We start from the raw sequence: 25,975 nt of genomic DNA on the forward strand, positions 1-25,975 counted from the left end.
CCTATGATGAGAGGGGGTGTGTGCCTTTCCTCCAATCAGCAATGTTAACTATCTTGGCTGTATGTCCAGACATCACACTCTGTGTTAACTAGGAAAAGAAAATCTCAAAAAAATCTCAACTTTCTAAACAGTATATGAATGTGAAGACAGCAGATATACATATAAAACCTATGTAGGGAGATTTGGTTAATCCCTGTATCATCTGAGGCTGTTCACTTCACTGGGTGTATGGAGGGTTTACATCCACTTGCGGGCGTAACGTATCCTATTTACGTTACACCTCCGCAACTTTTACAGGCAAGTGCCGTATTCTCAAACGAAAGTTGCGGCGGCGTAGCGTAAATAGGCCGGCGTAAGCCCACCTAATTCAAATGTGGTAGATGTGGGCGTGTGTTATGTTAATTTTATGTGACCCCACGTAAATTACGCTTTTTATGAACGGCGCATGCGCCATCCGTGAATGCATCCCAGTGTGCATGCTCCAAATTAACCCGCAAGAAGCCAATGCTTTTGACGTGAACGTAAATGACGCCCAGCCCTATTCGCGAACGACTTACGCAAACGGCGTAAAATTTTCAAAATTCGACACGGGAACGACGTCCATACTTAACATTGGTAGGCCTCATGTACGCCTCATTTAGCAGGGGTAACTTTACGCCAGGAAAAGCCTAACGTATACGGCATATCTGTACTGCGTCGGCCGGGCTTACGTTCGTGAATTCGCGTATCTAGCTGATTTACATATTTCTAGGCGTAAATCAGCGTACACGCCAACTAGCGGCCAGCGTAAATATGCAGTTAAGATATGACGGCGTAAGAGACTTACACCGGTCGGATCTAATACAAATATATGTGTAACTGATTCTAAGAATCAGGCGCATAGATACTACGGCTCGGACTCAGAGTTACGACGGCGTATCTGGAGATACGCCGGCGTAACTCGTTTGAGAATCCGGGCCTTATTTTTTAATGACCTGTGGATGATAAAAGAGGCTTTAAACAAGACATAACCCATTTGATCCCAATACAGTTCCAGTATTGGGATACAGTTCCAAGCATTTTTGTTTTTATTATTTGTGCAACTAGTACTGAAAATAATAATGTGTTATTTACCTTGAGTTGCTCTAGTTTTCTGTGTACAATATTTGCTGTTTCGTCATGAGATTGCTGAATGATAATTTCTTCCCTGAGTGCAACCTCTGCTCGATATAACCAGGAGCCAATAGTTCCCAAAGGAGCTGGTAGGGATTTATCAAGTTGTACATGCCAATCAAGAATCTGAAATAAAGTCACATGATACATCATTATTCTTAATACTTTTACCAGGCTCATGGTATTTATACAAGTCAAAAAAAGGAAATCTTTCTGACCACTGTGATCTACTACACGTAACGGGCCTTAGACCTATATTTTAAGAATCAGCAGTTTACCATTATTTAAATGTTAACACTTATTGGCCAACTCGGGGAATTGAAAATTAAAGCTTTCCAAATAGGTCAGGTATCTTTGTCAGGCATTATATTAGTACTATATTATACTATATTGGATCTGACAGCAACACATTTATACCCAGAACAGCAAAGAAATACTTCAGTTTTCTGACACACAAGTTGTATGCCTTGTAAAATGTTCAGGTTTCAGAAGTGTATACTAAAGTTTACGGTACAAAAATAAACCAGAATGGGTACATAAGAAGAATTGTACTTCATAACAGAGTTTGGAGGGCCATAGCATGGAGAGAGAATTGGAAGTGCCAAATGCCCAAATGAATGAGTCAGCAAATGTGTCGAAAATAGTGTAAAACGAGAAACCTCATATTTGGGTAATAAGATATACCATTAAATAAAACAGGTATCCAATGTAATGAACCCTGCTGAAAGTGGGTTAAAAACTGTAATAAAGGTTCATACTAAGGCATTAGTGCGTGTAAACACATATTTGCTTGGTCATCCAAAATGAGGAGGAATGGGGTTAGGGTGTACACAGAGGTGAAGCTTAAAGCCTAAGGCCTTCTTGGAAATCAAAGGCCGGGAAAAAGAAAAAACAAAAGGGAGAGGGGAAAGAGTAGAAGAAAAAGGGGGACGTAAAGTACAGAGAGGGATACAATTAAAGAGGGGGAAGAAAGGGGGGACGGAACTCCGGGGATGCTATGTTGAGGTTATCCAACGCTATACAACATTAGGGGTAAAAGTCAGAGATGTAACGCTTTGGGATTGAGTTGCAAGTAATCTATCCATGGCGTGGATTTCCAAAAACTGGTCATGTTTGTCTTCCGATATAGCTGTCAACTTTTCATTGACCATCATGCCGTTTAGACAAGTTTTGATTTCCTGAAAGTTCAGTAAAGGGGACTTCCAGGAGTGGGCAATAGTTTGTTTAGTGGCACTGAATATGAATGCAATTCATTTTGCTGTTTTTAGATGTACAGCCTGGATAGGCTTGTTCAATAAGGCCTCAACTGGATCTTTTCGTACATTACAGTGGAGGACTGTATTTATTAGCGTGTAAACCTAATCCACAGTCTCTGTACCTTTGGACATGTCCTCCATATATGTACCATCATACCCTCTCGTCCACAGCCCCTAAAGCAGAGAGGAGATTGTCCAGGGACATATTTAGATATGCGAGCAGGGGTCAGATACCAACTCATTAAAACTGTATAAGAGTATTCCAAATCTAATATATTTCTGAAACTGGTGGCTGTGGAAGAGATATCCTTCCAATAGACTTCCAAAATAACTATGCCTAGCTCTTCCCCCCTGTTGTAAAATGTAAAATGCATTATAAACCTTCCTGCTTTTGCCTAAACAAGATGCTGATACTCCGGCGTACTTTTAAATTAGCCGCGTCGTATCTTTATTTGTCATTCACAAACAAAGATACAACGGCTTTTGGCTAAGATCCGACAGGCGTACGCCTTCGGATCTTAGGATGCAATACTTCGGCCGCCGCTGGGTGGAGTTTGCATCGTTTTCCAGCGTCGGGTATGCAAATTAGGTTTTACAGCGATCCATGAAGGTACGCGCGTTCGTTACGTCGTCGCTAGTCGGTTTTTCCCGTCGCAAAGTTAGGCCTGCTTTTTCATGGCTTAACTTTAGACGAGCCATGTTAAAGTATGGCCGTCGTTCCCGCGTCGAATTTCAATTTTCTTTTTTTTGCGTAAGACGTCCGGGAATACGAAAGTATGTTACGCACGTCGCCATTCAAAACATTACGTCGGGCGACGTCATTTCGCGCAATGCACGTTGGGAAATTTTCACACAGAGCATGCGCAGAACGTTTGGCGCGGGAACGCGCCTAATTTGAATGGTACACGCCCCATTTGAATTAGGCGGGCTTGCGCCGGATGGCTTTACGTTACACCGCCGTAAGTTTACACGCAAGTGCTTGGTGAATCAGGCACTTGCGCTGAAAACTTGCGGCGGTGTAACGTAAAGACGATACGTTACGCCGCCGCAGTTCTTTATGAATCTGGCCCATAGTGTCTTCTTTTGCACTGTGCATGCAGCCTATAGTAGAGTAAATCTTTACATTCCAATGTAAGAAATTTCTGCTTGTTTGAAATATGAGGAATGCTCCATGGCACTGCACAGAATAATGCCTGACCTCCATCAGTAGTCTAAGAACTGAGGATAGGTAGGTTCTGGGATATGTAGTTTCTTCCTGTGAAGAAAAAACATCCCAGAATCCCCAGGTCTTTCAGTCTACTGCTTTCCAGGTGAGAGTAATTAACCAAATGTACCATGCTGTAAGAGATGTTTGTTCTCATCACATTAGCACTCAGTAAAATGGCAAGCACTGTATGCTACGTAAATCAGAAAAAAAGATGCCTGTTTCCAGTGGTGGCCCGTCCATTAGTGGCGCTGCCCCCCTATACATGCGTCCGTCCCCCTGATCTATATGCAGGACACTGGACGCATAGATTCCAATAGGCGGAGCACGTGATTAGAGCCAGAGGCTCTAATAGGCTTTAAAAAAGGATGGGCTTGAGGCGCAGAGCACTGCTCTCTGAGCCCATTGAGGTGTGTTAGAATAGCAAATTATTATTTGCTATTCTCACACTGATCCTCCTCCCAGCCAATCAGGAAGTGGGTCCTGAGACTCGTCACACGATTGGCTGAAACGACAGGCGATCCTATTGGACACTTAGGTGGAGGAGGGAGGAGACGCATGGCAAAAGAAGGACGTCGTGATGCAGAGGAGGTAGAGGAGAAGCCTGACCACCACCCATTGCCCATAGGAGCGCTGCCAGCCCGGACCCTAGATGGGGTAAGTGTGGGGCTGGATGACCGACTGCCCGCAAAAGACCCCCTGGGGGGCTCGGGTTGCGGGTCACTTGACCGAGCGGGAGCAGAGGGGTGGGAGTGCCACCAGTCGACCAGAAAAATGGTTGTTGTGCCGCCCCTAAGAAAAAAAGCCATGAGGTGTTTTTGAGGAGGTGAAAATTCTAACACTGTGTAAGAATTCTAAAGAATACAGCAATACATGTAAAACTTATGTATGGAGATTTGGTTCATCCCTGTGTATCATCTGGGGCGGTTCACTTCACTGGGTATATGTGAGGGTTTACATCCACTTTAAGTCAATTACTGCCAGGCAAAAAGGCATTTTCTTTGTTAGGTCATGAATTGTGACCCCACCCCATACTTCCTTGCAACATGTCACTTTAAGAGTGCAAAACAGGAGTGTTGGGAAGATGGTAACATTGGAGCCTGGGGGTACTTTGATGGCTGCTCACTACATAAATGCCAAGTGCGTTCATTATATCCCATTTAGGACAGATGTCAGCTCACTTTGCTGAACATGCTATTCACGTAAACAAATTAAGTATTTTTCTAGTATATCAACATAAAATGAGAATGTGGAAAAAAGATAACAAACAAGGCCAAGTGCATCAATAACCCGATACATATACATTACATACCCTTGCTGAAACTTTATCCCAGGCTTGCTTCAGCATTGTCTGATCAAGTGATAATTTTCCATCTTTGCTCAATGGCTGAAGAACACTTTCAACTTGCTTCTTTCTCATTTCATACTGGACTCTGTATTGTTTAAATGTCTACAAGAACAAACAATGATAAAGAGTGCATTTAAGAAACAAATACAATAAAAATTAAAACTAAAACTAAGAAAAAAAAGAAATACTCATTACCAGTGACGGTGCATCCATAGAGGGCGCAGGAGCATCACCCCTCTCTCCTGCACCCCTCAATCAACAATAGATAGATTTATGCATTGCATGAATCTATTTATTGTCACTGCTGCCAGCCCCTATTCAGGTGTCCGCCCCCCTGTCGGGCACCGGGCATCTGAATTACAACGGCAGAGGTGTATTTGGTAGTGCCTGATTAGAGCCGTCGGCTCTAATAGGCATCCTGATTAGAGCCATGGGCTTCCAAATTGTTAAACAGCGGGCGCACTGCTGTGCATTCACTGTTTACACAGTGCTGTGTTAGGGACCCAAATAAATCGCTTCCCTAACACTGACCCGCCTCTCAGCCAATCAGGTGCACCGGGTCTGGTTACCTGTAACCTGATTGGCTGAAGCTGTTACCTGTCACCTATCAGGCATCCAATCATAGGAGAAGAGGATGGAAGAAGACAACGAGGACTCGGAGGGAGCGTGTAGCGCTGACCCGAGACAGGTAAGTGCCAGGCTGGGGGGGGGGGGCACACTGGCAGCATTTGATGGGGCAAGCTGGTGTCAATTGATGGGGCAAACTCGTGTCAATTGATGGGGCAAACCTGTGGTAATTGATGGGGAAAACTGGTGGCAATTGATGGGGCAAACTGGTGGCAATTGATGGGGCAAACTGGTAGCAATTGATGGTTACAGTAGCTGTGTTTGACGGCACAGTGGCAGCAATTTATGGGTATAGTGGCTGCGTTTGATGGCACAGTGGTTGCGTTTGATGGCACAGTGGCTGCGTTTAGTGGCCACAGTGGTGGCAATTTATGGGTACAGTGGCTATGTTTAATGGGCACAGTGGTGGCAATTCATGGGTACAGTGGCTGTGTTTGATGGCACAGTGGCTGCGTTTGATGGGCGGGTGGCTGCGTTTGATGGCACAGTGGCTGAACTTGATGGCACAGTGGCTGCGTTTGATGGGCACAGTGGCTGCATGTGATGGGCACAGTGGCTGCGTTTGATGGGCACAGTGGCAGCAATTGATGGGCAGAATAGCTGTGTTTTATAGGCACAGTAAGGCTGCAATTGATGGTTTGTTTTTTTTTCAGTTTGTTTGTGCCCCCCCCCCCCCCCAAAAAAAAAAATGTGAGCACTGCTAAATACTCAACCTAATTTGTATATTTGTTGAATACCTCATTTCAAGAACATAAAGGTGAACTTACAAATTCATATTGTGGACAGAGACAGCAATAAAGACCTAACTCTTTCAAATAAAAAACGACATGTTTTAAAGCTGTAGGTGTCCCCTGTGTTGCCTAGGAAGTGGAGATAAATCTCACTACATAGCAATAAAACATGCAGAGTAAAAAAAGTTCTGTCATAATGCATTGACTATAGAGTGCTCATTTAATCATTTTAACTTAGCAGAATACAGACATATGCAATGGCAATTTCAGATAGATCAAGATAATAGAGGCATATTCTTATACCTGATATCTGTCCTGTAAGCTGCTTTCTACTGTTTGCGCTCGGGTGATGTCCCGTTCAAACTGTTCAATCCAAACTTTTAAATCTCGAAGCTTCAGTCTCTCTTCCTTCTGCCAAAAGCATAAAACAATCATATTATAAACATCCTCAAAGGAGTATTATCATAAAGAAGATACAGATTGTATCCTTTGGTGGGCTCCTGTAGTTGGCCCCAGGAGTGTTAATAAACCTGAGCTTAAACACTAACACAACCTTCAGCTACAGTAAGTCACATCTAGAAGCATACTGGGACATCTTGTTAGAAACGGCTAAAGCTAGCCAAAAAGTAGTAGATTTATGAACATTTGTACAAACATTTGTATGAAAATTCTCATTAGTACATTCGATGACTTGACGGATGGCGACCAAAAGTACTTAAATATCTTGTTTGCTTTTAGCATTTAATTTTTGTATGAATGAATGTAATTTCCCAAACAAACAACACATACACCGTTAGAAATGAATTCCTTTGAGAATTGTTTTATCCTGATCCTTTTTCTTTTTTTTTTGTTGTTTTCCTATTAGCATTTTATATAGCTAACTGTGTGTGGTTACAGAGTTACGATCTATTGCAGTACCAAACTGTGGTTTATGAAAAAGGGCGATGTACTGTATTATGTTATTTACTTAACTGCTTCCTACCAGGCCAATGCATACAAACTGGAACAAACATCGATCTGGGAGTCCGTACCCATACATCCTCCCAGATCTGCGCCCCTGATGACCAATCTATGTACCGAGAGGTGGTGCCCCGCCTGGTACCACGTGTTCGTCATTCATACAGCCATTAAGAACTACCATGATCCCTGTGATTGATCACAGAGATCACATGGTGCAGAGCCAAGCACTGATTCCCTGTACCATGTGATAGCTGTAGTCAATCACAGAGATCGTAGTAGTTCTCAATGGCTACAGGAATGCAGCCAAGAACTGTCGGAAATGATTGTTTACACAGCCATCATGACAGTATAAGCAAATAGCGGTATATTGCAATAAAAAAATAAATCACTTCCCTAGAACAGTGTTTGTCAACTCCAATCCTCAAAGCGCCCCGACAGGTCATGTTTTCAGGCTTTCCATTATTTTGCACAAGGTGAAATTGATTAGTTCCACTGCCTTAGTAATTACCCCAGCTGTTTTATCTGAGGGAAATCCTGAAAATATGACCTGTTGGGGTGCCTTATGGACTGGAGTTGAGAAACACTAGAGTACTGCACTGTCATTATGGTAACACTGCACTCATGCTCCGGTGACAGGATGTAATTTTAAAACAAAAATTGAAATTAGTGTGGCTTTGACTCTCACCAGGGCAGCTTCTATGTCAATGGGAGAACAAAGATGTGCATTAACAAGCAAGCGATCTATGACAGACTTTTGGTACATGAGAATAGTATGTAGCAGTGACATGCAAACAGTCTCTGATGCCGCGTACACACGACCGTTTTTTGGGTTCTAAAAAATTAAGTTTTTAAGGGTCTAGAAAAAAAAATTTAAACTCGATCATTAAAACGGCCTTGCCTACACGCGATCGTGAAAAAAAAATGCTCTAGCAAAGCGCGGTGACGTACAAAACGTACAACGGCACTATAAAGGGGAAGTTCCATTCGGATGGTGCCATCCTTGGGGCTGCTTTTGCTGATTTTGTGTTAGTAAAAGACGATTCACGCTTTTCAGTCTGTTACAGCGTGATGAATGTGCTTACTCCATTACGAACGCTAGTTTTACCAGAACGACGCTCCCGTCTCATAACTTGCTTCTGAGCATGCATGTTTTTTTCACGTCGTTAAAGCCCACACCCGACCATTTTTTACAACCTTAAAAACGACAACGTTAAAAACGTTGTGAAAAAATAGAGCATGTTCGAAATTTTTAATGGCCATTTTTTAGATCATGAAAAATGCTCTGGAGCCCACACACGATAGTTTTTAATGACATAAAAAAACACGTAATTTTTTAGAACCCAAAAAACGGCCGTGTGTACGCGGCATTACAGTCTTTTATAACATATGCACAGTCTATAACAAACTTATGTTACATGCACGCAGTCTGTCAAGTCATTTGTAACATGTTTGTTACAACAGTAGTTTTATAACTGTCTCTGTTGATCTTGAGCATTTGAATTATAGCAGCAGATTGCTGGAAGGGTCAGCTGTTCTGCTACTGAAAAACAAAATCAAAACGTTTGTAAAAAAATGATTTCCTCCAAATTAGCCCATTTCTACACTGACTTGGAAAAAGCTGGCAATGGTAATGGTCATTCCTATTTACCACACTCCCACCAACTTTGTTCTACAGCGCACTGTGCATGGTACTGGCTCTTGATTCCTCTAGTGCAGGGGTTCTTAATTTGGGGTCCATGGACAGGGGTTTCAGGGGTTCGTGAGGGTCTGCAAAATAAAAAAGTACTATACAGACCTCCCCCTTGTCCCAGTCAATGGTTTCACCTTGAAAGTAAATGTACCCCACCACTGCTTATATCGCCAACCAATAAACATCCCATCTGTGGCAAATGTTTACCATTTAAACTTGTATCATTGTTCTCTGCACACAAACCATCTCGTGCCACATGATAGCAAGTGCTAATTATAATTTTTTAGTAATAGTTGTAGTAGTACACTAGTAGTAGTAGTAGATTTGAACAAAATTAAGATTGTTTTGTTTAATTCGCACAAGATGATTGTATTTTATTTTTGTAATGAGTGGCTATTACTTTTTACATGAACAGGAGTTTGTATTTGTTAAAATTGTTTACTTTCACCTGTTCCTTACCGAGTCATTGTAAAATGACGTCGGCAGGAACCTTCCCTCCCTCCGGGTGGACATCATATGACGTCCTGGGTTTCCCGGCCGTCAAGGGGGCGTGCGTCGCTCAGGACCCATGATGTCCACTGGGCACCCACGATTGCCCGCGATCATAGCAGGCCCGTGGATATGTGTGTGTAAACACACAGATCCATGTCCTGTCAGAGGAGAGGAGACCGATGTGTGTTCCCAGTACAGAGGAACACAGATCTAGTAAAAAAATAAAAATAAATTAAAATGCCATAAATCTATCCCCTATTTTGTAGATGCTATAACTTTTGCGCAAACTAATCAATATACGCTTATTGCGATTTTTTTTTACTAAAAATATGAAGAAGAATACATATCGGCCTAAACTCAGGAAAAAAAAAATATATATATATATTTTTTAATTGTGATATTTATTAAATCAATAAGTAAAAAATATTGTTTTTTTTTCAAAATGTACGCTCTATTTTTGTTTATAGTGCAAAAAAACGCAGAGGTAATCAAACACCACCAATCTGGGTACAGTGTTGCATGACCGCGCAATTGTCCTTCAGAGTGCGACAGCGCTGAAAACTAAAAATTGGTCTGGGCAAGTGGTTAATCAAACTTTGTGTATGTCAATTATGTATGAGGCAATCAAATTGTATGCAAGGTTGTGTTTATGTGAATATTTCTGGGGAGGGGGTTCATAGCTTTCATCAGATTCGTAATGGTGTTCATGACTCAGAAACGTTTCTAAAGAACCACTGCTATAGTGGGTCCCAGTTAGCCCAGTCCAACACTACCCATGGGAGTGTTATGGAGGGACAGGCTTCTACTTGTCTAAATAACAGTGGGATAAGAATCATTTAGAAGATGGAGCTTGAGGAAAAACCTTTCAATTACCACAAATACATATATTATTGACTACTGCCAAAGTAAAATACAGTAGTCTATATAAAAAAACTATAGCTTGTGGCCCGCGGAGCCCTCTGATGTGGCCCGCGACCTCCTTCTCTGGAATGGAGGGTTGGCAAGCCCAGATCGCAGGTTGCAGACCTGCCATACCACAGCATCAGTGTTGTGAATGAAGCTGGTGGTAGAGGAAGAAAGCGGCTGCAGAGCAGCACTGGCTTTTGCCACAGGTGGAGTCTATGGCACAGTTCAGCTAACCCACAGGATAGACATGTGCACTACGCTGCACCTGCGGTGTGGGTAAACCGCAGCACATCAGTGTGAAAGCAGTCTTAGGCCCTTTTCACATAATCGGCCTGACCAAATGGGACCCTTAGTTCACCTCTATAGAACAACAGATGTCCGTTTACTCCCGCCTACCTCCAATCCGAAAAACAGAAGAGAATTCATCCCCTTTCATCTGGGCGGATAGGAGGGCCTATAGAGTAGCCGCGACCTGTCATCCGCCCACTCCGCTCATTGTGGCCCTTGACTGGTTACCAAGTTGCTTAAGTGGCCCTCGCTCTTCAAAAGGTTGGGCACCCCTGGCTTAGGCAGTTAAAGTAGAGGTTCACCCAAAACCTAACTAACTCTAAACCTACTCGCAGCCACATTCTAAAACAAATCTATCTAGCCCTGTAAAGAAGACAATACACATACCTTTACATTCTGTTCATACCCTTTCTGAAGCCAATCCGGGCCGGTCTCTAGCAGCGGATGCTGTGTGCAGGAGAGAACCGACAACTTCTGGGAAATGCCTGAGAAGTTTCATCACCCATAGACTTACTATGGGGCTTCCGTTGTCAGCTGCCTCTTCTGCACACACCTACTCAGCTCAGTGTGGGACTGAAGCGGCCTCAGAACCAGTGTTGCCAACCTACCGGATTAAAATTTAATGGCACGACACCCTTAATTTACTGGCAGTATTTAGGCTACAAACAAGTACGCTAGGCAAATAGGAATGTGATTTAAGGTAGATATTAAGGTAAAAAAACATATTTTTGTTATTTTCGATATAATAAGGGCAAATTATTTACTCACATCACCCCCTGCCTCCATCCCCCTCTGCCACCAACACCCCCTGCCTTCACCCCCTCTGCGGTGCCACAATCTCCCCCTGCCTCCAATCTACCTCCAATCTCCCCCAGGCCCCCTGCCTCCAATCACCCCCTGCCTTCATCGTCCCCTGCCTCCATCCCCCTCTGCGGTGCCACCAACAACCTCTGTCTCCGTTCCCCACCCTCTGCGGTGCTACCATCCCCCTCTGCAGTGCCATCAACACCCCCTGCCTCCAATTACCCCCTGCCTCCAATCACCCCCTGCTTCCAATATTCCCCTGCCTCCACCCCCCTCTGTGGTGCCACCGCAGCCACCATCACCCCCTGCCTAGAAATCACCCCCTGCCTCCAATCTCCATGCGCAGTTCCAAGCTGAACCGATCTCGGCTATTTTTACTGGCACATTCCCGCAACCACAGACATTTACGAATAGTGGAAAAAAGTGCCCATTTTTACGAACTGTCCGTAAAAATATAGATGGTTGGCAACACTGCTCATTAGGCTAGATTAGATTTACATACCTCCCAACTTTCTGATATGAGAACGAGGGACACCTATTAGCAAGTATGTAGGCATAGGACACACCCCCCGCCATGTCCCCCTTAAAGGAGAAGTGTACAAAAATGTTTGGTAAAACACACAAGTTCTTTTTTACCACTATTATTCCTTTATATTGGCTTTTAGAATTTACAAAGTGATTTAGAAATTGGATGAAAGGTTTAGCACTGGGAAACACTTTTTAATCGATAAATAGTGCATTTTATATACAATTATATAGATCAGACCAAAATGAGGGACAATTGGGGAGGACAGAGGGACGAAGGGACTTTGTTCTAAATGAGGGACAGTCCCTCCAAATCAGGGACAGTTGGGAGGTATGGATTTAGCGTTGAGCATTGCAATATACAGTATTCCCTTTCAAAGTATGTGAATTATTTTATAGCGTTGAAAGCCACGTATGTTATTTCTAGCAAAGTGTATGAAATCAGATGCTATGCTTTCAGCGTGGATAGGGTAATTTTCCTCTCATATGGTGGCCAAAGTTGCTTAGCAACATGTTCTACTAACTAAAAAGGGACGAGAGACGATCATTCAAAACCTCCTACAGAACGATTAAAAATACTGGAACACTTAGGTTCTCATTAATGTTATCCACCATATTAGTTGCATTTCAAATAATAGGCAATGTAAACACGTATTTGAACATATAACACATTAGTGTTTATTTCTGTAAAAAAATGTTGCAGAAGGTGATTTGTTTATCTGGGCAGGCTGGATAATTACACCTTGGTCACTGCCATCTGTTTGATGCTCCTGGCGGGTGGGTACCATTTGCTCAGACTGAGTCACCATATGGTAACCTTTACATTTTGTTAGATGAAAGTGAAGACGGCTAAAATGTGAAGTCATGATCTGATACAAAAGGATTATAATGTCTTTTTACAGAAGCTGTACATTATTGGGTGCCACTTGTGATGTAAACACATGATGAACAAAACTGTACAGGAGACTGATCTGCTGGCATGACATACAATTCAGTTACAATACATTGCTCTCTTTTTTCCATTTTGACCTGCATGGCACAGTTCCTACATACGAATATCCTGTTAACAACACAAAGGATAGCTCTGGCTACCACTTCTCCATTTTAGCAAGATATAGGTAAAGGGAGTCACAACTTATCACCTGGGAGGGAGGAAGTTACTAATATATCCTGCTTCTACTGTTGCATTGATGGGGTAAAGCATCAGATACATATACAGATACAGATAGGCTGGTTTCACACGGGCGTTCTTTTTTTTTTGGGTAAAAAAAACGGATACGGATGTCAATTTTAACATCCGTTTTCATATCCACTGACATCCAGTTTTTACACAAAAAAGTGACTGAACTGAACTTCAAACACTATATATAGCTGGTTGCTAAGGAGGGGGCTTGGAAGCGGGCCGCCGCATCCTTAACAATCGATGAGTCATCAGCTGTCAGCAGGGTTCCCGCTGACAGCTGAATGCAAAAAAAAATTGCCAGCTAAGTGCAGACAAAAACAGAAAAATCAGCACAAGGGACATAATTTACACCACCAATGTAATATGTAATAATGTAATAATTTACAAATATATGTATTTAGCCGCACAGCACTGGAAAATTACAGCGGCAAGGATGATGGTGGCTGGGGGTCAGAACAGGAAGAGAGAATTATTACGTACAGCAGAGGAATCAACAAAAGGGACATATCCTATGGACACAGTCAATTATGGACAGTAAGTTATGTCCCGCGTGCTGGTTTTTGTGTTTCTGATTTTGGTTACAGTTAGGCTCTGAACAGAAGTGTAACTATGATGGCTCTCTTGTCATATTTGGTTCTACACCTGGATAGGAGGGGTGGCGGGGGTGCACTCCATTTTTTTCTTGCAGCCATTGAAATCGGAGGAAAGTGGAAGGGATTGGTTCCACTATATGCCACCCCCCCTATCCAGGTTTTTTTTCTCCTGTCACCTCAGGGCCCCCATGGGCTGCCCTGTCCTCTCCTCCACCCACAGCGTTGATGGCTTTCCCTCTCCTCTCTCCTGCCGGCTGCTGTGAGGGATGTTTTCAGGATGGCATAGCAGGGTAACGGGCCGGTAAATATGTAATTTGCCAGCCCTATTCTTTTCTGAAAGGACACAATCAGTGATCGGCACTGATCACTCTTATGTCTATGCATAACAGAAGCATAGTAAACTGTTGGTCAGTTTGTGAATGAAGGGGAAGCTCTGTACAGAGCTATTCCTGACCTTTCATTCTGTGCAGCTGAGGCAGCAGAGATGGAGATACATCAGAGGCCTGTTTAGACCCATGATATTTCACCAAAACCCCCAATGGGGCTCCTAAAAAAAATAATAATAATAAAAAAAGGTAAAAAAAAAGGTAAAAATAATTAAATGGAAAAAAACAATACAAAAAAAAAAAAAAAAAATTACTGACTCCATTCATTGCCATACTGACACCATCCACTGTCCTACTGAACACATCCACTGGATTACTGACAATGTTCCCTGTCATACTGATGCCGTCCACTGCTCTACTGACTGACACCATTCACAGTCCTACTGACAACAGTGGTGGAAATTCCAGGGTCGCAAAGGTCACAATTGCGACCAGGCCCTGACGTTCACTGTGAGGTGGCCCCAAAACGGCAGAAAAGGGGGTCTACTGCAGACCATAATAAAGGGCCCCGTGAGTATACTTCAGTGCACATTCGCTGACGACGTCGGCACAAGCGTATATGGTAAATATCTCCTAAACAGTGCAGGTTTAGGAGGTATTTCCAGTACCTACAGGTAAGCCTTATTATAGGCTTACCTATAGGTAACTAGGTTTACAATCACTTTAATTACAGCATGCATTTATTTATTTCCCTTTGAGAATTGACTTTAATGCCTTCTTAATGCGGTATTCAATGATCGTTTTTGGTGTTTCCGGTAAATACTGCATACAAACAATAGTGAATTGACATTTTCATTATCGCACGCATTAACCGCTTAAGGACCGCCGCACGACTAAATACGTTGGCAGAATGGCACGGCTGAGCATATGGACGTACAGGTACGTTCCCTTTAAGAAGCCTGTGACCGCGGGACCCGATCCGGTCACAGAGCTGAACAACGGGGAGAGGTAAGTGTAAACAAACCTCTCCCCATGCTTCCTAGTGAGCCTGTCACTGATCGTCTTTTCCCTGTCATAGGAAACGACGATCAGTGACGTCACACGCCCAGCCACACCCCCCTACAGTAAGAAACACACATTAGGGAACACTTAACCCCTTTAGTGCCCCCTACAGGTTAACCCCTTCACTTCCAGTGTCATCTTCACAGTAATCAAGGCATTTCTAGAGGAATGTTTTCTGTATAAACGACAATGGTCCCAAAATAGTGTCAAAAGTGTCCGATGTGTCCGCCATAATGTCGCAGTCACGAAAAAAAATCGCTGATCGCCGTCTTTACTAGTAAAAAAATATATTAAAAAAATGCCATAAAACTATCCCCTGTTTTGTAAACGCTATAACTTTTGTGCAAACCAAAAATATGTAGAAGAATACGTATACGCATATTTCTGGGGGATATTTATTATAGCAAAAAGTAAAAAATATTGCATTTTTTTCAAAATTGTCGCTCTATTTTTGTTTATAGCGCAAAAAAATAAAAACCACAGAGGTGATCAAATACCACCAAAAGAAAGCTCTATTTGTGGGGAAAAAAAAGAATGTCTATTTTGTTTGGGAACCACATCGCACGACCGCACAATTGTCAGTTAAAGCGACGCAGTGCCGAATCGCAAAAAGGGGCCTGGTCCTTTAGCTGCATAATGATCTGGGGATTAAGTGGTTAAGCAGTCACGTGATCGTCATATCGCATTCCATAACCTGTAGTGAATTGTGCCCACAGTGTTGTTTTCGCTAATCTGTTCCGCTTCCACCTAATTAATCTGGGTCTAATCGCCTGTATCAACAAATGAAAAAGACTGATATTGAATGGCTGTAAAGCAATCCTTTGTCTATAGAGCCAAAGTACGATTACCAAAAAGGCTTTAAAACTTTGTAATAAAAAAAAAAAAAAATCACACCCACATAACACATTTACAAAAACAGTGTTCATGTAGGGAGTAAACATTTTATGCCCACAATAGCCTTAAAACAGTAACATATTAGTTGTACCTGCAATGTTCCTTGCAGGAACAAGGCACATTACATTTTAATTTATATCCTGCACACCAAGTCTGCCAGCACACTTTATTTTTTTTAATGAGTATCAATTAATTAAAGAGAATGGCTGGATGAGCTCCAACCAGGGAAAACTCCAGGATGTTTTAAATAGTCTCTCATTCACTGTGACACGCAACTGGTTTGTTTCTTCTGGAACTAATGTATCTTTTAATGATCCACAGAGGACAAATACTCCTTCCTAAAGATGTTCTCTATAAATCATATAATTATAGAACAAACACTGAGTTGCCACAAAAACAGTAACCACTGTAGCAGTAAGTAGTCCAATTGAATGTATGATACTGTATATACAAAGACATGCAACATCAACTCCATTGTTACACTTGCCTTATTTGTGAACAGGTTACAGAGAATGGGCCAGATTCATGTAGAAGTGCGGCGGCGTAACGTATCGTAGATACGTTACACCGCCGCAAGTTTCACAAAGCACTTGCAATGAAAACCTACGCCGGCGGCATCCGGCGTAAGCCCGCCTAATTCAAAGGGGCGTGTGCCATTTAAATTAGGCGCGCTCCCGCGCCGAACCTACTGCGCATGCTCCCTTTTGAATTTCCCGCCGTGCTTTGCGCGAAGTGATGCCATTTTTCCGAACGGCGACGTGCGTAGCGTACTTCCGTATTCCCGGACGTCTTACGCAAGAAGGAAAAATGTTTAAATTTCGACGCGGGAACGACGGCCATACTTTATACAGCACATACGTGTGCTGTGTAAAGTTAGGGCACCAAAAACGACGACTAACTTTGCGACGGGAAACTAGACTAGCAGCGATGTAGCGAACGCGAAAAACCGTTGTGGATCGCCTTAACTCCTAATTTGCATACCCGACGCTGGTTTACGACGCAAACTCCCCCCAGCGGCGACCGCGGTATTGCATCCTAAGATCCGACAGTGTAAAACAATTACACCTGTCGGATCTTAGGGCTATCTATGCGTAACTGATTCTATGAATCAGTCGCATAGATACTCTGAGAGAGTATCTTAGATACTCCGTCGTATCTCTTTTCTGAATCTGGGCCAATGAGCTTAAAGAGGAGCTTCACCCAAAAGGAGAAGTTCTGCTTTAAGTCCTCCTTCACCCACTCTACCTAATTTGGCATGTCATTTTTGCAGGGGGGGGGGGGCAGCTACTCTTGCCTAGGGGATCCAAGCAGAAGTTCTCCTCCCTCCCTCCCTGCTGTCTTCTGGGACACATCACAGGTCCCATAACAATGCAGGATCTATCACAAAGCACTGTGTGGCTCATGTACGCACAGTGGGCAGCAAGTTTTGAAGCCACAAGCTGTCACAGCCGGATGACCACACTTAATAAGCCGGTTCTGGGAACACAGAGCCCAGACCGTTTAATCATGATTAAGGTCGCATGTGGCTGAAATGTGTTAGCGGTGTTGTCAGTGGCGGTGTGTCCATAAGGGAGCATGGGCTCCGCTCTCTCTCTCCAGCCACCCCCTCTATGACCAATGGATAGATTCATGCATTGCATGAATCTATCCATGGCCGCCGCCGACACACCCGCCCCTGAATTACAGCAGCATGGGTGTTTTTGAAGCACATGATTAGAGCCATAAGCTCGAATAGGTGTCAAAAAAGTGACCTGCGAGCATCAAGCACCCAGGTGTGTTAGAACAGCGAATTAATATTTGGTTTTCTAACACCGAACCACCTCTCCACCAATTGGGGGCACGGGTCTGTTACCCATCACCTGATTGGTTGAAACGTCAGGCGCTGTGATTGGATCAGGCATCCAATAGCCTATAGGAGAGGATGGGAGAAGAACCATGGAGGACACTGCTCGCCGCCCCCGGGCAATCATAGATGGGCACAGTGGCAGCATTTTATGGGCAAAGTGGCTGCTTTGGAAGGCACAGTGGCAGAATTCGATGGGCACAGTGGGAGCATTTGATGACACAGTGGCTGCATTTGATGGGCACAGCGCCATCCCCCACTACCCCACTGAGACAGGGTTAGTGCGGGGCAGATGGCAAGCAGGCGGGGGATCACAGTGGCGGCATTAGATGGGTACAGCTTCGGCATTTGATGGGCTAAGTGGTAGCACTGGATGGCATAGTGACAGCATTCAATGGGCACAGCGGGAGCGTTTGATGGCACAGTGGCTGCATTTGATGGGCACATTGGCGGCATTTGATGGCACAGTGGCGGCATTTGATGGCACAGTGACAGCATTTGATGGCACAGTGGCAGAATTTTTCAGTTTGTTTGCGCCCCCCCAAAAATGTTGTGCACCAGTCGTCACTTGGTGTATAGATGTATTACCCTGTCTTCAATAAAGTGATTTATACAATCGATGAGTTGACTTTGCTCAGAAATGTATTAACGTAGTTACCAAAAGCTGAGGTCCAATGCACATAAGTATTTAATATGCACATAATATTTGCAAATTATTATTACATATTTATCACTTGCAGTTGGCAGGTGGTACCCTCTTGGCTACTCGACAGTTTTAAAAAGAGAAGTCCAGGAATTAAAAATAGAAAATAATCATACTCACCTAGGTGGATGCAGCACTGATCCAATACTGCATCTGTCCCCCACTGCCTCTACACGAGAACTTAGCGGTCAAAGACCGCTAATCACTCAGTTCTTGGTCTTCAGTGAGCAGAGATGGTCAATCACTGGCTCTCTGGTCTGCGTCTCCAGCCCTCACTGGAGCGCTACGCTGTACAGGGGGAGGGGGAGTTTGGCTTAGGCTCGCTAGGTAGACTTTAGCCCGCTATCAGCTGAATACGGGTCACAAAAGTGCAAAACTATTTGCACTCCTATGGCCCACGAAAATAGCAGGGCCAAAAGAGCTTTGGCTCTACTTCTCCTTTAGCCAAACCGATTTGTTACCATGCTCTGATTAACCATAACAGGCTGTATAATTTGATTTCCTGCTACCACACACAGAATTAGTAAAGGGTGGTATACAATCTTTGACCTTTGCCAGCTCATACTTATCTATATGGATATTCAGTAAGTAGTCAACAATGCTTTGCAAACAAACTGTTACATATGTACTGTGCATTAACATTTAAAAAAAAAAATCAAATCATTTAAATTGTATCTTTTAGTTAAAGGTAGAGCCTCGCTGGTCAGCTTCTAGGTTCTTATATGTCTTGGGGAACTCACAAGTGAAATATACCTTTAACAATTCTTGAATGTCTCTACCCATCTGACAGTTTTAAAGTGTTACCAATAAATAAAATAACAAACACATTATACTTACTTGCTCTGTGTAATGGTTTTACACAGAGCAGCCCCAATCCTCTTCTTCTGGAGACCCCCGATGGTGCTCCAGGCCCCTCTTCTTTGGCAGGTGCCCCACAGAACCGTGCATACTCCCTCCCCAGTACCGCTGCTGCGTCCATTGGCACAGACAGCGGGACTTGCCCCCCCTTGTCACAGCTTTTGATTGACAGCAGCAGGAGGCAATGGCTCCTGCTGCTATCAGTCTAGCCAATAAGTATGATGACAGGGGCTGGAGCTGCTGTGCTCCTGCAAATCACTGGATCGGATCAGGCTCAGGTAAAATAAGGGGGGGCAGGGGGGGAGTTGCAACACAAAGGGTTTTTCACCTAATGCGTAGAATGTATTAAGGTGAAAAACCTTTAAGGGGGGTAAAGGCAGAAGGTTTTTTATCAGTGCATTATATTTTATCAGCATTCAGTGCATTAAAGCAGCGTTCCACCAAAAAATGTAACTTTCGCTTTAAGTGGTGGTGACCCCCTGACATGCCACATTGGGCATGTCATTTTTTTGGGGGGGAGCAGATACCCTCTTTTTAGAGGCATCCAGCTTCCACTTCCTCCCCGGGACTCTGCAGCGTTGGAAGGAATTTCACCTCTACCCCTTCCTTCCCTGCAACCCTTTGGGACACAGGTCCCAGAAGATTGCCCAGCCATTCATAGCAAGCAGTGCGGTTCGCGCATGCGCAGTGCGTGCTCGGCTTTGAAGCGGGGCTTTGTGCGCCCACATTGCTGGACCGTAGAACAGGTGAGTGTCTGATTATTAAAAGTCAGCAGCTACCCTTTTTGTAGCTGCTGTCTTAATTATTATTTTTTTCGGTGGAACTCCGCTTTAGGATAAAAAGCCTTCTGTGTGTAGCACCCCCTAACACTTATGTGAGGTCCCTCTCTGTCAATGAGTGTCTCAGCCGTCTGAGATTCTTCTTCCTGATTGTCTGACACACGGCAGCGGCACCATTGGCCTACGGCCTCTTTCACACGTCGGCTCCTTTCGTCCGTCCATTACAAGTCCGTTTACGGACTTGTAATGGTTCCCTATGGGATCGCGTCCGTTAGTGGATGGAGCATCCGCTAATGTCCGCGACCATCCGCGTCCGTCGGGATCCGCTTTTGCGGACGGAAGAAAACCCTATTTTTCTTCCGTCCGGCGGAACGGATCGGATGCAGACGGACAGACGGTCCGTCTGCATCCGATTCCCCATAGGGGAGAGCGGAGCAGAGACAGGGCGGTCTCTGCACTGTGTGCGGGGACCGCCCTATCCGTCGACAGCTCAGCGGGGATAAGGGATGATCCCCGCAGAGCTTTTGCGGACACACGGAGCGGACACAAAAACGGTCCGCTCCGTGTGAAAGAGGCCTACCGCTGCTATCAATCAAAGTCAGCTAGCCAATCAGTGGAGAGAGGGGGCAGGACCGGGTCAAGGCTCCATGTCGGAATGCAAAAATAAAGTGAAAGTGCTCTCGCGCCACCAAATAAATATAAATAAGTATGTAAATGCTGCTCAATCTAATTGGGTAAATAGGTATATACCAATAATAAATGTAATAAGGGAGTGATCAGCATATAAATGTGTATACAAATACTGAAATAAGGGCTAAAAATAGCCTAAAGTGACAATGTGCAATAATATAAGCAAAAAGTCAAGGGACGTATCTGAGACATCACCTACAGCGTCAGACATCAGTTGGAAAACATTGCAGGGGAACCACTCCAGGACACAATCAGACTGATACAGACCACCCAGAGAAGCAGATATCCATATGCAAGAAGGTAAGCGCTCTGTGAGCACATTATGTAGAAGAGCATCATAAGAAGATTCTGGAATACTATTCACTTCACTTACGAGGATTCACATATGGGACTTTTTGCTTATATTATTGCACATTGCCACTTTAGGCTATTTTTGGCCCTTATTTCAGTATTTGTATACACATTTATACGCTGGTCACTCCCTTATTCCATGTCTGAATGGACACAATAAGCTGTGACTCAGCTTGGGTGCCCCCATAGCAAGCTGCTTGCTCTGGGGGCACTGAACAGAAGGGAGGGGCCAGGAGCAACGAAGAGGAACCCGTGAAGGGGGGGATGTAGGCTGCTCTGTGCAAATCCACTGCAACAGAGCACGCAAGTATAACATGTTTATTATTTTTATAGGAAAAAAAACAAGACTTTACAATCACTTTAATGCCGTGTACACACAATCGTTTTTTCCCATGAAAAAAGTCAGATGGACTTTTTTCATCGGAAAAAAACGATCGTGTGTGGGCCCCATCAGACTTTTTCCCATCGGTGTAAAAAAAGAGAACATGTTTTAAATTTTTCCGATGGAAAAAAACGATAGGAAATTCCGATCGTCTGTGTGGAATTCCATCGGAGAAAAATCCACGCATGCTCAGAATCAAGTCGACGCATGCTCAGAAGCATTGAACTTTGTTTTTCTCGGGCTCGTTGTAGTGTTTTACGTCACGCATTTTGGACGGTGGGAATTTAGTCTGATAGTGTGTATGCAAGACTGATGAAAGTCAGCTTCATTGGAATTCTGACGAAAAAATTCCATCGGATTTTATTCCGTCGGAAATCCGATCGTGTGTACGCGGCATAAGTGTTTCTGTCCGCCTTTCCATTTTTCAATATATTCTGTTGCATTCTTCACAATATACATATTATAAAAAGATAAAACATGTAAAACATTTAACAGGGAGAGTGGGGGACTCCTGATAATTGAAACACACAGAAAATAATTATAGTTTCTCATTATGATCAAGATTTCTACTACTTACTCAACTACACAAAGTGTTATCTTAAGAACTTTACTGCCTTAGGTTTTCACATAAAACGAATAGCACAGTGCATATCTGCAGACTCAGCAAAAACATTCAAGAGCAAGGGACTAGCATGCTAAAACACTCAGTTGTTACCACTTAATTTTTCAGAATCTTTTAACAATTCCTCCAGGATTATACTGCCCATTTTTTCAGAAACTGCACTATAACCATTTGTCAGCTATCACACTACAACAATTTCTTGCAGATATTAGAGAGCAATGCCTTATGCTGGCCATACACTATACGAAATTTCGGCCGAAATTCGGTCGTTCAGACAGTTCTTTCGTTTTTCGAACAGTTAATGGGCACAAAATCGATAATCGTTGGGACGTTTTTGAGCCGAAAAAACGAAGGACGCATTTGGAAATTTTCTGCCGAACGAATGATAAATCGGAAGGTTAATGTGTTTCCCGTCCGAACTTTCTGCACTAGGTATATGTAAAAAAAACGAACCAATTTATTTTTTATTAATTCCACTCAACGATTTATCGGTCATTACATGATGGCACTATCGTTTGCACTCACGACCGAACGTTCGTTTTTCGAAAGTTCGTTCGGACGATTTTTCGTGGAGTGTACGACCAGCATTACTCACTGTACAGATTGTTCAACAATGGACCATGGATGAAAAATATCTCTAGGATTACAATTTCTCATATATCACACTTTTACAAACTTAAAGGGGTTGTAAAGGTAAAAAAAAATCCTAAATAGCTTCCTTTACCTTAGTGCAGTCCTCCATCACTTACCTCATCCTTCGATTTTGCTTTTAAATATCCTTATTTCTTCTGAGAAATCCTCACTTCCTGTTCTTCTGTCTGTAACTCCACACAGTAATGCAAGGCTTTCTTCCTGGTGTGGAGTGCCGTGCTTGCCCCCTCCCCTGGACTACTGGAGAGTCAGGACGCCCACTAACACACAGCTCCTTTCTCTATCTGCAACATAGAGAGGGTCCTGACTCTCCTGTAGTCCAAGGGAGGGGGCAAGCACAACACTCCACACCAGGGAGAAAGCCTTGCATTACTGTGTGTAGTTACAGACAGAAGAACAATAAATTAGGATTTCTCAGAAGAAAAAAGGACATTTAAAAGCAAAATGGAAGGATGAGGTAAGTGAAGGAGGACTGCACTAAGGTAAAGGAAGCCCTAAATTACGGCGGCGTAACGTATCTGAGATACGTTACGCCGGGCATAAAGATAGACAAGTCTATCTGAATCTAGCCCAACATCTATAAAAGAAAAAGATTATTTATAATTCTTTATAAAGCTTCTTTAAAGTGACACCCACATTTTTTTTATAAAATAAAATAAATGCAATATGTCCAAATACCTGTATAACTAGAATGTACCTTTTATCTCTGTCTTGCTTTGTTTCATCTCTCAATTGCATGTCTTTTTCTGCTATTCTCAGACGGCCTGTTCTAGGGTGGCTACGGTGGTTCTCCATGCCCCTTTTGTGTATGAAATGTAGCCACCCTTTCCTGCTCACCCCCATGATGGACTACAAATTTACCTGCAAACACATTCAGCTCTATGGAAATCGTACAGGGGAATGTATCAAAACTGGAGCAGCCAGAATCTGGGGCAGTTGTGCATGCCAACCAATCAGCTTCTATCTTTCATTTTCAAAGCTCACTGAACAAGCTGAAGATAGAAGCCGATTGGTTACCTTGCACAGCTGCTCAAGATTTTGGCTACTCCAGTTTTGATAGATCCCCCTCCTTAACCAGTAGAGTACCGGGCCATCGTCAAATGACGGCCCCACGGTGACTCTGAATATTCAACAAGCCGTCATATGACGTCCTGTATTCCTGCGGCCGCTCGGCGCGTCCCCGAGATGCCGATGCGCGTGCCTGGAGGTCGCGATGTCCGCCAGGTACCCGCGATCGGTAACGACAGAGCAGGGACGTGGAGCTCTGTGTGTAAACACAGAGCTCCACGTCCTGTCAGGGGAGAGAGGAGACCGATCTGTGTCCCTTGTACATAGGGACATAGATCGGTCACCTCCCCCAGTCACCCCCCTTCCCCCACAGTTAGAACACAATACAGGTATACATATTAACCCCTCCCTCACCCCCTAGTGTTAACCCCTTGAATGCCAGTCACATTTATACAGTAATTAGTGCATTTTTATCGCATTAATCGCTGTATAAATGTGAATGGCGCCAAAAACGTGTCAAAAGTGTCCGATGTGTTCGCCGCAATGTCACGGTGACAGTAAAAAAATCGCAAATCGCCGCCAATACTAGTAAAAAAATTAATAAAATAAAAATGCCATAAATCTATCAGCTATTTTGTAAACGCTATAACTTTTGCGCAAAGCAATCAATATATGATCATTGCGATTTTTTTTACCAAAAATATGTAGAAGAATACGTATCGGCCTAAACTGAGGGAAAAAAAAGTTTTTTTAAAAAAAATTGTGATATTTATTAAATGAAAAAGTAAAAAATAGTGTTTTTTTTTTTAAGTTGTCACTCTTCTTTTGTTTATAGAGCAAAAAATAAAAACCGCAGAGGTGATCAAATACCACCAAAAGAAAGCTCTATTTGTGGGAACAAAATGATAAAAAAATTGTTTGGGTACAGTGTAGCACGACCGCGCAATTGTCATTCAAAGTGCGACAGTGCTGAAAGCTGAAAATTGGCTTGGGCAGGAAGGGGCGTAAGTGCCCGGTATGGAAGTGGTTAAGCAGAGTGTGAGACCAGTGGCTGTGAGCTGCATCTGTGGAGGATAAGGAGCGAGAACAGTTAAAAAAAGAAGCCTGAAAACATTGTTAGGACACTTTATTAAACTACTTGCCAAACAGCCAGTGGCAGGTTGGCACGGCTGCGCGAATCGCCGTCATTGTACGTCAGGCGTTTTAAGAAGCTAAAGGGGGGTGCGCGCGACGCCGGAGCATATGCGCATGACCCGCGGCCGCGATGTCCGCCGCCCACCTATGATCGCTCCTCAGAGAGTCAGAATGGGGATCTGTCAATTCAAACACAACAATCCCCATTCTGTCAGGGAAGTAGAGAGAGATCTGCTGTTCCTAGTGATCAGGAACAGCGATCTCTCCACTCCTAGGCAGTACACTCCCCTTACAGTTAGAAACACCTCCCAGGGAACACTTAACCCCTTGATCGCCCCCTAGTGTTAACCCCTTCCCTGCCAGTGACATTTATACAGTAATAAGTGGGTATTTGTAGCTCTGATTGCTGTATAAATGTCACTGTTCCCAAAAAAGTGTCAAAAGTGTCCAATCTGTCCGCCGCAATGTCATAGTCCCGCTAAAAATCACTGATCACTGCCAAAAAATAAACAAATAATAAAAATGTCATAAATATATCCCCTATTTTGTAGACGCTATAACTTTTGCGCAAAACAATATGTATCGCGATTTTTTTTTTACCAAAAATATGTAGAAGAATACATATTGGCCTAAACTTTTCTTCTTTTTTTTTTTTGGATATGTATTATAACAAAAAGTTCAAAATATAATAATTTTTTCAAAATGGTCACTCTTTTTTTTGTTTATAGTGCAAAAAATTAAAATCACAGAGGTGATCAAATACCACCAAAAGAAAGCTCTATTTGTGGGAAAAAAAGGACATAAAATGTGTTTGGGTACAATGGCACGACCACCAGTTAAAGCGACGCAGTGCTGTATCGCAAATGATCTGGTCCTTAACCACTTTAGCCCCGGGCCTGTTTTTCAGAGTCGG

At 43.4% G+C, this 25,975-nt stretch overlaps 1 protein-coding gene across 1 annotated transcript in view; it reads right to left on the reverse strand.

Moving 5' to 3' along the window:
- Window positions 1-25,975, reverse strand: part of SYNE1 (spectrin repeat containing nuclear envelope protein 1) — a 595,717-nt gene that overhangs the window by 503,209 nt on the left and 66,533 nt on the right. The window contains exons 9-11 of the mRNA XM_040350885.1: window positions 6,622-6,729; window positions 4,925-5,062; window positions 1,114-1,278 (exon numbers count right to left, since the gene is read on the reverse strand). Of these exons, the coding sequence (XP_040206819.1) occupies window positions 1,114-1,278; window positions 4,925-5,062; window positions 6,622-6,729 (411 nt within the window). The remainder of the gene's footprint in view (window positions 1-1,113; window positions 1,279-4,924; window positions 5,063-6,621; window positions 6,730-25,975) is intronic.

This window comes from Rana temporaria, chromosome 4, assembly GCF_905171775.1.
Source record: "Rana temporaria chromosome 4, aRanTem1.1, whole genome shotgun sequence".
Taxonomy (NCBI): domain Eukaryota; kingdom Metazoa; phylum Chordata; class Amphibia; order Anura; family Ranidae; genus Rana; species Rana temporaria.